General features: G+C 40.6%; 1 protein-coding gene across 3 annotated transcripts in view; it reads left to right on the forward strand.

The window, feature by feature from the left end:
* The window catches only part of TUBGCP2 (tubulin gamma complex component 2), a 348,385-nt gene that overhangs the window by 69,094 nt on the left and 265,066 nt on the right, over positions 1 to 14,225 (forward strand). For all 3 annotated transcript variants that reach the window (XM_073686175.1, XM_073686172.1, XM_073686173.1), the window contains exon 6: positions 12,771 to 12,978. In XM_073686175.1, coding sequence (XP_073542276.1) covers positions 12,771 to 12,978 — 208 coding nt within the window. The remainder of the gene's footprint in view (positions 1 to 12,770; positions 12,979 to 14,225) is intronic.

Consider the following 14,225-nt stretch of genomic DNA (forward strand, 5'->3'; position numbering starts at 1 on the left):
GTCAACAGCCGTGTCCGGGGTCTGTCCTGGAGTAGCACCTGGTCCCTCTGCTCGGTTCCTCCTTGGTGCACTGGCGTCGTATGCCGTCGTGTGACCCTGGTCGGATCGGGTGAATACCTAGTTAAGCCCCTCCAGGCATTCACTCTCCGGCACGGTCCAGTGGAATCACTACAATCACACGCACACGCCGCTCAGCCCGGGCGTGTGCATAACACAGGTTCCCTTTAAATCTGTGTTTTGTCTCCTTAACCCCATAACAACATCTGCCATACGTAGATGGTGCGACTGCCCTTTACCTGTCAGATAATGGTTGTGATTCACAGTCAGGAGCTGCGTCTAACAGCCACGGGGGGAGCATCATTCTGTGGACCTATTGGAAAATAGACCCCTCAAGGAATTTATCTACATGTGTGTTGAGCACCTTGAACAAGCACTGAGCACCTTGAACAACCAGGTGCTTCACAGAAGTTTTTAACGTAGAGACATGGAAATGAGAAATTACGTTTATCCCGCAAAAATATTCTTCTGCCCCAATTTTTTTATTTTCACAAGGGTAACAGAAGAAAATGGACCTCCAAAATTTCTTGTACAATTTCTACTGAGTACGCTGATACCCCATATATGGTAGAAAACTACTGTTTGACTGCACGGCAGGGCTCAGAAGGGAGGGTGTGACGTTTTGGAACGCAGACTTTGATGGAATGATCTGCGGGTGTCATGTCACGTTAAGAAAGCCTGCTAAGTGCCTAAACCATGGAAACACCCACAAATGACCCCATTTTGGAAACTAGACCCCTTAAGGAACTTATCTAGATGTGTGATGAGCACTTTGAACTCCCAGTTACCTCGCAGAAATGTATAACGTTGAGCCGTGAAAGTAAAACAAAAGTAAAACAATCTAAAACATTTTTAGATTCATTTTCTTTTATTTTCACAAGGGTAGTAAGAGAAAATGGACCCAAAAAATTGTTGTGCAATTTCTACGGAGTACGCCAACACCCCATATATAGGGGAAAACTACTATTTGGGCGCACGGCAGGGCTTGGAAGGGAAGGAGTGACATTTTGGAATGCAGACTTTGATGGAATGGTCTGTGGGCGTCATGTCTCTTTTGGAGAGCCCCTTATGTGCTTAAACAGTAGAAACCCCCCACAGGTGAGCCTATATTGGAATTAATCAATTGTTTTCTTGGGATTGTGAATTCAATAATGTAGTGGCATACGTAAGTTGTGTAGAGTGTATCAGGCTGGCATATGTGAGTTGTGTAAAGTATATCAGGATGGCATGAGTTGTAAACAGAGAAAGAAGAGAAACCTAAATTGTGGTCAATGGTGCAATAAATATTTACATGTGCAGTGGTTAATGCAACAGATCGCTGAACAAAAAGGAGCATCTAATATTACAATATCATAAAAACAGATAAAATGGTATATGATTCTTTGTACACAGTGATCAAACGTTAACCACATTAGGCGTGTATATAATCTACAAAAGATGTATGACAAAAACCCAAAGGATGTACAACACACAAGGAGACAAAAGGCATAACGAACAGCTGTAAATAATGCATAGTACGACTAATGTAATATTATGTATATCCTTGTTTCAGAAGTATAAAATATAAGGCATATGTGCCCAATGTCATTATCAATAAAGTGTCTGTGCACTGAGTACATATATAAACTCTGAATTTGGGTGCATCATAAATATAGAAAATACATATATACTTTAATATGATGCTGATACTAAAAGTGCCTGTGCGTTAAGCACATATAAACCCCAAATACCTATTGTAAAGTGCATGTGCAAGATAGACCTCTGCCATACAATGCACATATACAGGTGTCAATCGCTATAAATAAAGTGTCTGACACAATAAGAGTAGTGACCTTTGCTAAAAGATGTATGAACATAATGCTTTACCTTAACCCCTTGAACTTGAAGGTGTTTTGTACATTAATGACCAGGCTAATTTTTACAATTCTGACCACTGTTACTTTGAGGTAATAGCTCTGAAACGCTTCAGCGGATCCCCCTGATTCTGAGATTGTTTTTTGTGACATATTGTACTTCATGATAGTGGTAAAATTTCTTTGATATCACTTGTGTTTATTTGTGAAAAAATTGGAAATTTTCATGCCCTTAAATCAGAGAGATATGTCACACAAAAGAGTTAATAAATAACATTTCCCACATGTCTACTTTACATCAGCACAATTTTGAAACCAAAATATTTTTTTGTTAGGAAGTTATAAGGGTTAAAAGTTGATCAGTGATTTCTCATTTTTCCAACAAAATTTACAAAACCATTTTTTTAGGGACCACATCACATTTGAAGTCACTTTGAGGGGCCTTTATGACAGAAAATACCCAAAAGTGACACCATTCTAAAAACTGCATCCCTCAAGGTGCTCAAAACCACATTCAAGAAGTTTATTAACCCTTCACATGCTTCACAGGAACTGAAGCAACGTGGAAGGAAAAAATGAACATTTAACTTTTTTCACTAAAATTTTACTTTTAGATCCCAATTTTTTTTATTTTCACAAAGGTAAAAGGAGAAATTGGACCCCAAAATTTGTTGTACAATTTCTCCTGAGGACGTGGATAACCCCATATGTGGGTGAAAGCCATTGTTTGGGCATACGGCAGGGCTCGGAAGGGAAGGAGCGCCATTTGACATTTTCAACACAAAACTCGCTGGAATTGAGAGCGGACGCCATGTAGCGTTTGGGGAGCCCCTGATGTGCCTAAACAGTGGAAACCCCCCACAAGTGACCCAATTTTGGAAGCTAGACCCCTTAAAGAACTTATTTAGATGTGTTTTGAACACTTTTAACCCTCAAGTATTTTGCAAAAGTTTATAACAGAGAGCTGTAAAAAAAAAAAAAAAAAATCACTTTTGGCCGCAATTTTTTATTTTCACTAGGGTAGCCGGAGAAATTGGACCCCAAAAGTTATTGTACAATTTCTCCTGAGTACGCTGATACCCCATGAGAAAACTACTGTTAGGGCGCACGTCAGGGCTTAGAAGGGAAGGAGTGACGTTTTGGAATGCAGACTTGATGTGCCTCTGATGTGCCTAAACTGTGAAAATGACCAACAAGTGCCCCCTTTTTGGAAACTACATTACAATAAAAAGTGGAGTAGTGTGATTCAGAATCTGCACTGCCCTATGGTTCAAATATGTGATCAAACACGAAGGTGAAGCATAAATGCAGTTTATTTTGTTAACGCGTTTCAAGGTTTTCAAAACCTCTTCATCGGGACCAAACCACAATGATAGGATACAACTCAAAGTGCAGGAATATATAGACAATGTATTAAAAGAAAAAGGAAGCGCAGCAACAAACTTTTGCGGTCATATAGTACCACGTCCTCACAGCGGATACAAAGATTGCAAGCAGAAAAAAACAAAATAAATAACTGTAATAATAAAGAAGAAACGTATAAACGTGTGACAAACTGTAAAATATGTACAGTACAGACCAAAAGTTTGGACACACCTTCTCATTTAAAGATTTTTCTGTATTTTCTTGACTATGAAAATTGTACATTCACACTGAAGGCATCAAAACTATGAATTAACACATGTGGAATTATATACTTAACAAAAAAGTGTGAAACAACTGAAAATATGTCTTATATTCTAGGTTCTTCAAAGTAGCCACCTTTTGCTTTGATGACTGCTTTGCACACTCTTGGCATTCTCTTGATGAGCTTCAAGAGGTAGTCACCGGAAATGGTCTTCCAACAATCTTGAAGGAGTTCCCAGAGATGCTTAGCACTTGTTGGCCCTTTTGCCTTCACTCTGCGGTCCAGCTCACCCCAAACCATCTCGATTGGGTTCAGGTTTGGTGACTGTGGAGGCCAGGTCATCTGGCATAGCACCCCATCACTCTCCTTCTTGGTCAAATAGCCATTACACAGCCTGGGGGTGTGTTTGGGGTCATTGTCCTGTTGAAAAATAAATGATGATCCAACTAAACGCAAACCGGATGGAATAGCATGCCGCTGCAAGATGATGTGGTAGCCATGCTGGTTCAGTATGCCTTCAATTTTGAATAAATCCCCAACAGTGTCACCAGCAAAGCACCCCTACACCATCACACCTCCTAGTCCATGCTTCATGGTGGGAACCAGGCATGTAGAGTCCATCCGTTGACCTTTTCTGCGTCGCACAAATACACGGTGGTTGGAACCAAAGATCTCAAATTTGGACTCATCAGACCAAAGCACAGATTTCCACTGGTCTGATGTCCATTCCTTGTGTTCTTTAGCCCAAACAAGTCTCTTCTGCTTGTTGCCTGTCCTTAGCAGTGGTTTCCTAGCAGCTATTTTGCCATGAAGGCCTCCTGCACAAAGTCTCCTCTTAACAGTTGTTGAAGAGATGTGTCTTCTGCAAGAACTCTGTGTGGCATTGACCTGGTCTCTAATCTGAGCTGCTGTTAACCTGCGATTTCTGAGGCTGGTGACTCGGATAAACTTATCCTCAGAAGCAGAGATGACTCTTGGTCTTCCTTTCCTGGGGCGGTCCTCATGTGAGCCAGTTTCTTTGTAGCACTTGATGGTTTTTGCAACTGCACTTGGGAACACTTTCAAAGTGTTTGAAATTTTTCAGACTGACTGACCTTCATTTCTTAAAGTAATGATGGCTACTCGTTTTTCTTTACTTAGCTGCTTTTTTCTTGCCATAATACAAATTCTAACAGTCTATTCAGTAGGACTATCAGCTGTGTATCCACCTGACTTCTGCACAACACAACTGATGGTCCCAACCCCATTTATAAGGCAAGAAATCCCACTTATTAAACCTGACAGGTCACACCTGTGAAGTGAAAACCATTTCCGGTGACTACCTCTTGAAACTCATCAAGAGAATGCCAAGAGTGTGCAAAGCAGTCATCAAAGCAAAAGGTGGCTACTTTGAAGAACCTAGAATATAAGACATATTTTCAGTTGTTTCACACTTTTTTGTTAAGTATATAATTCCACATGTGTTAATTCACAGTTTTGATGCCTGCAGTGTGAATGTACAATTTTTCATAGTCATGAAAATACAGAAAAATCTTTAAATGAGAAGGTGCGTCCAAACTTTTGGTCTGTACTGTATGTGGCAGTTATTCAAAATTAGTTGTCATGTGTAAAAAAAAAAATAAAAAAAAAAAAAAGGGGGGGGGGGTGTGCAGCGAACTCGTTCTTGAAAAGTTGAAAAGTAAGGTGTGTATATCAAGTGCACTAGTGATGTGAGCTACTGGAGACAGAAGTGCAAGATAAGGGGAGGGAGAGACTGAGGGGTCAAACAGATTGCTACAAGGGTGAAGAGAACCAAAAGAAAAAAAAAGAGTAGACTGGAGGTTTAGAAGTTTAGAGCAGAAAAAAGTAGGGAGGGGAAGGAGAGAAAAAAAAAGGGATGATATAACGAAATGATGCCAAAATAGCACAAAAATATACTGTATATAGGCATATATACTTAAAATAATAAACTGGCAAATATGTCAGTGTTTATAAAAACTGTGCTGAAAGAACTGAAGGAAAAAAGTTCTGGGAGGGGTCACTGTAAGTTTGTGCAGACTGATTAGCAGAGCAGTGGCTCATAGAGCTGCGCTGGTATGGAGAAGGATCAGACAAGAAGCATGTCTGTGGTGGGGGTATGCCCATTGGGCTAATCACCATAGAAAGTGAATCAGCGGGGCAGTTAGAGAAGGAACAGATGAAGAGGAGACGTGGATGGATTTATTGTGGGACAATGGCTAACAGGGTAGCGCTGAACAGAGGGAAAACACTGCTGCTATGGGATAAGCAGGAGCAGATCAGTACTGGGTTTAAGGAACTATAAAAGAATGGAAAAACAGGTAAGCAAAGCTTTGTATTGTTTGCTTGTTGTATTGCTTGAGGAAAAATAAACTAATTATGGGAAAAAAGTTATATTCATTTGTTTGTATTGTGGACCGCTAGAATGATGCGGTGTCTGTAATTGTACTGTAAGTGAGTAGGAATATGGAGATACAGTTAGGTCCATATATATTTGGACAGAGACAACATTTTTCTAATTTTGGTTCTAGACATTACCACAATGAATTTTAAACAAAACAATTCAGATGCAGTTGAAGTTCAGACTTTCAGCTTTCATTTGAGGGTATCCACATTAAAATTGGATGAAGGGTTTAGGAGTTTCAGCTCCTTAACATGTGCCACCCTGTTTTTAAAGGGACCAATAGTAATTGGACAGATTAAATAATTGTAAATAAAATGTTCATTTCTAGTACTTGGTTGAAAACCCTTTGTTGGCAATGACTGCCTGAAGTCTTGAACTCATGGACATCACCAGACGCTGTGTTTCCTCCTTTTTGATGCTCTGCCAGGCCTTCACTCCGGTGGTTTTCAGTTGCTGTTTGTTTGTGGGCCTTTCTGTCTGAAGTTTAGTCTTTAACAATTGAAATGCATGCTCAATTGGGTTGAGTTCAGGTGACTGACTTGGCCATTCAAGAATATTCCACTTCTTTGCTTTAATAAACTCCTGGGTTGCTTTGGCTTTATGTTTTGGGTCATTATCCATCTGTAGTATGAAACGACGACCAATCAGTTTGGCTGCATTTGGCTGGATGTGAGCACACAGTATGGCTCTGAATACATCAGAATTCATTTGGCTGCTTCTGTCCTGTGTCACATCATCAATAAACACTAGTGACCCAGTGCCACTGGCAGCCATGCATGCCCAAGCCATCACACTGCCTCCGCCGTGTTTTACAGATGATGTGGTATGCTTTGGATCATGAGCTGTACCACGCCTTCGCCATACTTTTCTCTTTCCATCATTCTGGTAGAGGTTGATCTTGGTTTCATCTGTCCAAAGAATGTTCTTCCAGAACTGTGCTGGCTTTTTTTAGATGTTTTTTAGCAAAGTCCAGTCTAGCCTTTTTATTCTTGATGCTTAGGAGTGGCTTGTACCGTGCAGTGAACCCTCTGTATTTACTTTCATCTTCTCTTTATGGTAGATTTGGATATTGATACGCCTACCTCCTGGAGAGTGTTGTTCACTTGGTTGGCTGTTGTGAAGGGGTTTCTCTTCTCCATGGAGTTTATTCTGCGATCATCCACCACTGTTGTCTTCTGTGGGCGCCCAGGTCTTTTTGCATTGATGAGTTCACCAGTGCTTTCTTTCTTTCTCAGGCTGTACCAAACTGTAGATTTTGCCACTCCCAATATTGTAGCAATTTCTCGGATGGGTTTTTTCTGTTTTTGCAGCTTAAGGATGGCTTGTTCCACCTGCATGGAGAGCTCCTTTGACCGCATGTTTACTTCACAACAAAACCTTCCAAATGCAAGCACCACACCTCAAATCAACTCCAGGCCGTTTATCTGCTTAATTGAGAATGACATAATGAAGGGATTGCCCACACCTGTCCATGAAAAAGCCTTGGAGTCAATTGTCCAATTACTTTTGGTCCCTTTAAAAACAGGGTGGCACATGTTAAGGAGCTGAAACTCCTAAACCCTTCATCCAATTTTAATGTGGATAGCCTCAAATGAAAGCTGAAAGTCTGAACTTCAACTGCATCTGAATTGTTTTGTTTAACCCCTTAACAACATTAGACGTACTAATACGCGTCTGTGCCCTGGGACTTAAGAGCCAGACCCGTATTACTACGTCATCGCGATCACGCGCACACACAGGCTGTGCGGGCGCGATCGCCGCCGGGTGTCAGCTGATTGTCACAGCTGAAACCCGGTACTATGTGCAGGGAGTGGTCACGCACCGCTCCCAGCACATTAACCCCCGCAATGCTGTGATCGAAGCATTGCGGTGGCAAGGGGAGGTGATCGCAGATACTCACCTCCTCTTCCGGCTTCCAGCGCTGTCTGCCGTGGCTTCCAGGATGTTGCCATGACGACCCTATGTCGTCATGACAACATCCGGGTCACCAGACAACAGGAAGATTGTTTGGACATGCGCAGTGCATCTCCAAACTATCTTCTCCCTGTCCAGCGCTGACAGCCTGCACGGCACAGGGATGGTGCTCCATCCCTATGCTGTGCAGGCGATCAGAATAAAAAAAGTGAAAGTCCCAGAGTGGGACAGAGTAAAAAAGTGTAAAAACTGTCAGAAAGTGAAAAAAAAATAAAAAAAAATTGTGAAAAAAATAATCCACCAAAAATAAAAATATAATGCACCCATCAATAAATATTATTATAAAAAAAAAACAAAAACAAACAATAAAAGTACACATATTTGGTATCGCCGCGTCCGGAACAACCTGACCTATAAAACTGTCCGACTAGTTAACCCCTTCAGTGAACACGGTAAAAAAAAAAAACGAAGCAAAAAACAATGCTTTATCATCATACCGCCAAACAAAAAATGGAATAACACGCGATCAAAAAGACGAATATAAATAAAAATGGTACTGCTGAAAACGTCATCTCATCCCGCAAAAAACAAGCCGCCATACAGCTCCATCAGCCAAAAAATAAAAAAGTTATAGCTCTCAGAATAAAGCTATGCTAAAAAATAATTTTTTCTATAAAATTGCTTTTATTATGTAAAAGTGCAAAACATAGAAAAACAATATAAATGTGGTACCGCTGTAAACGTACTGACCCGAAGAATAAAGCTACCTTATCAATTTTACCACACGCGGAACAGAATAAAAAAAAACAATTCCTCAATTGTTGGTTTTTGTTTATTCTGCCTCCCAAAAATCGGAATAGAAAGCGATCAAAAAATGTCACGTGCCTGAAAATGGCACCAATAACCACGTCAACTCATCCCGCAAAAAACGAGCCGTCACATGACTGTCTGCCAAAATCTGGAAAAATTATAGCTCTCAAAATATGGCGATGCAAAAACTAGATGTTACAAAAAATGCGTCTTTTAGTGTGTGACAGCTGTCAGTCATAAAAACCCCATATGATTCTGGTATCGCTGTAATTGCACCGACCCGAAGAATAAAATCGTCTAATCACTTATACCGCACGAGGAACAGCGTAAAAAATAAACTCTCGGGTTAGGGTTGGGCTAGGGTTAGGGTTGTGATGGGGTTGGGATTTTTTTCAAAAGTAAGAAAAAAAGATGACGATATGGCGACTAGTGTTGAGCGCAAGTGCTCGTTTCTTGAGTTTGCATCGGGTTCTCGGGTATGCATTGAGTATCGTGGGTATTTGAGTGACATGCTCGAGTCTCCGCCCCATATGCTTCGCGGCCAAAAAAACTTTGCGGGGATTGCCTGCCATGCACGAGCGATCCCCACATGTTTTTTTTTGGGTGTCTAATAACCGTGAAACATGCGGGGCAGGGACTCGAGCATGTCACTCGGGCACACGCAGTACATGGTGCATACCTGAGTACCCGATGCAAACTCAAGTAGCGAGTACTTGCGCTCAAGACTAATGACAACTTATTCAATATGATGACCTAATGTTATCAAATTCTGTGTCGTACCTCTGGGTTCAAAATGTTCACTATACACTTTAATAAAATCCTTGAGGGGTGTAGTTTCCAAAATGGGGTCACTTGTGGGGGAGCTCCACTGTTTAGGCACATCAGGGGCTCTCCAAACGCGACATGGTGTCCGCTAACAAATTGAATGGAAAATCGGCTCAAATTGTTAGCGGACGCCATGCTGCGTTTGGAGAGCCCCTGCGTCCCTAAACATTGGAGCTCCCCCACAAGTGACCCCATTTTGGAAACTAGACCCCCCCAAGGCACCTATCTCGATGCATAGTGAGCACTTGGAACCCCCAGGTGCTTCACAAATTGATTCGTAAAAATGAAAAAGTGAAAAAAAACAACACTTTTTCGTTTTTATGAATCAATTTGTGAAGCACCTGGGGGTTCCAAGTGCTCACTATGCATCTAGATAGGTGCCTTAGGGGGTCTAGTTTCCAAAATGGGGTCACGTGTGGGGGAGCTCCAATGTTTGGGCACACAGGGACTCTCCAAACGCAACATGGCGTCCGCTAATTATTCAAGCAAATTTTACAATCAAAAAGTCAAATGGCACTCCTTCCCTTCCGAGCCCTGCCGTGCGCCCAAACAGTGTTTTTTCCCCACATATGGGGTATCTGCGTGCCCAGGGGAAATTGCACAACAAATTTTGGGGTCCATTTTTTCCTGTTACCCCTGTGAAAATAAAAAAAAATTGGGTCTAAAGTAACATTTTTGTGAAAAAAGTTAAATGTTCATTTTTTTCTTCTACATTCCAAAAATTCCTCTGAAGCACCTAAAGGGTTAATAAAGTTCTTGAATGTGGTTTTGAGCACCTTGAGGGGTGCAGTTTTTAGAATGGTGTCACTTTTGGGTATTTTCTGTCATAAAGACCCCTCAAAGTGACTTTAAATATGTGGTTCCTAAAAAAAATGATTTTGTAAATTTTGTTGGAAAAATGAGAAATCGCTGGTCAACTTTTAACCCTTATAACTTCCTAACAAAAAAAAATTTGGGTTCCAAAATTGTGCTGATGTAAAGTAGACATGTGGGAAATGTTATTTATTAACTATTTTGTGTGACATATCTCTCTGATTTAAGGGCATAAAAATTCAAAGTTTGAAAATTGCAAAATTTTCAAAATTTTCACCAAATTTCAGTTTTTTTCACAAATAAACGCAAGTGATATCGAAGAAATTTTACCACAATCATGAAGTACAATATGTCACGAAAAAACAATCTCAGAATCAGGGGGATCCGTTGAAGTCTTCCAGAGTAATTACCTCATAAAGTGACAGTGGTCAGAATTGTAAAAATTGGCCTGGTCATTAATGAGCCGACCACCCTCGGGGGTAAAGGGGTTAAAATTCATTGTGGTAATGTCTAGAACCAAAATTAGAAAAATGTTGTCTCTGTCCAAATATATATGGACCTAACTGTAATTGTAGAAATTATCTGTACATATAGAAGGGGTTATACAATGTGGAGAATGTACTATTTGTTCCAAGTTGGTACAGGTGTTGATGTAATAAAATGAGGGTAAATATATATAAAAGAACAAATCTAAAATGCAGGGGATTTGTGGAAATAGATATAAAATGCGAGTCAGGTAAAGAAAAATATACTGAATTCATAAACATTGTTATGTCCGTTCTTTGAGACTAAGGGGTAAAGGGAACGAAGGATGTCCGGCTGTGGTTGGAGAAAATGTATGTTACATTTTTGAATGTGATTAAACTGGATGTTGATATATAATACATGTACAAGATTATATTCAGAAGTATCATTGAAAAATGTGCATATATGAATAAATAAATAGCTAGTACTCATGCAAAAGCATGAATAATGCAACCTTATAGGTGTAAAACAACAGAGTTGTAAACATACAGGCATACATGCATATATAGGTAACAGAATATATATTTTAATCATACATTGGGCAGCGCGGATTCTGAACCACCGTACTCCACTTTTTATTGCAAAAAGTGGGGTTGGTCCCGCAGCAGCTTTGATATGCCTCTATAGGAGTTGTGACTGGCACAACCCTATCAGGTGAGCGTACCTATAACATTTTGCACCACTTGGTTATCATATAAGACCCTATTCGCACTTTTCTGTCTTTCCATTTTGCTTTACTTTTTGGAAACTAGACACCTAAATGAATTTATCTAGATGTATGTTGAGCACCTTGAACCCCCAGGTGCTTCTCAGAAAATTAAAACGTTGACTTGTGAAAATATAAAAAAAATAATTTTTTTCCACAAAAATATTTTAGCCAACAAAAAAATATTTTCACAAGAGTAACAGGAGAAAGGGGACCTCCAAATCTGTTGTGCAATAGTAGCTCCGCCTCCAGGGTCAGGAGAATGGCGGCGCCTGCAACCGGAGTAGCGTACACCGGACTTGCTCCATTCCCAGGTGGGAGCACAGAGCCACTGTGACCGCTCTTCGTCTCCAAGGTTTAATGAGGCGAAGTAGGGCGGTCATTGTGAAGTCAGACCGTGTCTCTACTCACTGATTGGTGCGATCGGACGTCATTGTCCGATTGCTCGAATCCGCGCTAGGGTCTCCTAGCACAAGCCTAAGATTGGTGCTGCTATAATGCCGATCGTAGCTGGACCTCAGTGTTTCAGACATTTTCATTACAGAAAACTCTGAAATTGCTGTGACTTTAATCGTAGTTGCAGGGAGGGGTGGGGGCAATCACCCCATGGCCTGGTGCCCTACTGTTAGAATCAGCAGGCACCTCAATGTGATCACTGTGTGTTCGGTCACAGTGACACATTTTAGCTAGGACGTATCTATATGTCTAAGGTTGGGAACCCCTTCCCTTCCATGACGTATGGATACTTTCAAGGTCGTGAAGGGGTTAAAAAGGGAAAGCAACCTTCTTTTTCTAATGCTAAAAATTTTACATGGACTCCTTATACTTTTTGATTGCATTAAAACAAAGCCTCTTGTCTGCACAAAATGACTGTTCAAACCAAGCACAGGTGCTCGGTGCACCTGTGAGACCAAGTAGTTCAGTGAACCTTCCCATCTATTTATTTTGCATCCATTCTTTTTGGTTGATAATACTGGCTTTCTGGAAGCCAAAGGATGGCAGAAATAGATGGAAGATAAGCAGGTTGAACATTGCATTAAACTGGCCATTCACCGAGTGGTTGGTTTCCACAGTAATTTTGTGTTGTAGCAGTCACTCTTTAACAGCTATGTTAGTTTTCATCTTGAGCCCTTGGCCAACATTCAGCTCATTCAGGCAACGCTTATGTATAAACAAATCCTATATGAATTTTTTATATTAATGAAGATGTTTTCATTATTGTCTCTTTTTTTCCTTCAGAAACCCTTGCTCTACCCTCACAGGAAGTCGCCATAGTTGAGGATCTACTGTATGTTCTTATCGGAGTTGATGGACGGTACATTACTGCTCAGCCCATAGTGGGACGTCAGATCCGCTCTTTTTCAGTAGACCCAAACCTGGATATGTCTGTAAAAGAACTTGTGAACAGGATACTACCTGTAGCAGCCAGCTATTCCTCTATTACCAGGTACTAAAACACTGTAATCATTCAAAGAAGGTAACGATGCACAAGGGATTCACATCCCCCAATATACACTGTAGTAGTTTTGATGTTTTGCTTTCATCAGATTATTTTTGAGGGAATTTTTACAATAATAAGGGAAGAAAAAACCTAGCTTATATCAAAATATATATATATAGAGAGGACTGAGAGGAAAAGTTAGGTAAGTGGGGAAGAAGGGGTAACCAGTGAATGAAGGACATGTAAAAGGAAAGAGGAACAAAGGGGGGTGTATAGGTCACTAAAATGCACCTTTATTTCAATTACATTACTAACTTGTATAAGATATAACTATTATAAAGCTTGAAAAATTCTTAAAACAGTACATATACGATACATACACAAAATTCTGGTCCATTGTTTGATTCCATATTTTGTATGGCACAGCCAGTGACCTTAGAGGGAAACTCTTGATTCCACAAGTACCATCTGTAATAATACTGAAGCAAATTATTTCTTAAAGCAAAAGAGTGTTCAAAGGTGTTATGAGTCGGAACTCCTATCAATTGATGTTTTGTTTTGATGCTTTCTGGTTTGGGGTGTTGCCGTACATGGTAAAGTGGTGGGTGTACTGCCATTTCCATGTTTTGTGGTCAAGCTAAGGACATCCACCTTGTCCTTGTCCTTATCCACCAGCATTTTTTTGCTACATTGAACCCTGCTCTTAACATTTCTGAGCAGTTGCCCTGAATAGTTTGTGACCTAGTGAGACCTCTATGATTTTTGTACACAGCGCTGCGTGCCACAGCTTTGTCAGAGAGGGACTTGAAGAGAGCGATGCTGGTGTAGATGGTATCCTCATAGAGGTGCTAATACTAGTTTAGGATTGGGTGTATCAATTCCCACACAATTCTCCCAGGTCAGGGGTGCATTCAGTGGGTTTAATTCAATTGTCTCTCCCTTCATACCTTGACATACTCTTGCACGGTTTGTACATTTTGTTTCTGTACTCTACTCTCCAGGTATGCTGGAACATTAAAAGGGGTATTCTCATGTCCCTGATCCTATCCCAAAACGTAGTAGGTGTAATAATTAGTGATGAGCGAGTATGTTCTATTAACCCTTTTGCCGAGTATGCTCGGGCCGAGCTCCGAGTAGTTACAGCTGCTCAGTGATGAGGTTGAATCGCTCCTGTGTGCATGATTTGCGACTGTTTGACAGCTTTATTACATGGGAGGAATGTCTATTTCTTACACATTCCTCACATGAATGAA

The sequence above is a fragment of the Phyllobates terribilis genome, unplaced genomic scaffold (assembly GCF_046119375.1).
Source record: "Phyllobates terribilis strain yellow unplaced genomic scaffold, ASM4611937v1 Scaffold_5__5_contigs__length_657084704, whole genome shotgun sequence".
Lineage (NCBI taxonomy): Eukaryota > Metazoa > Chordata > Amphibia > Anura > Dendrobatidae > Phyllobates > Phyllobates terribilis.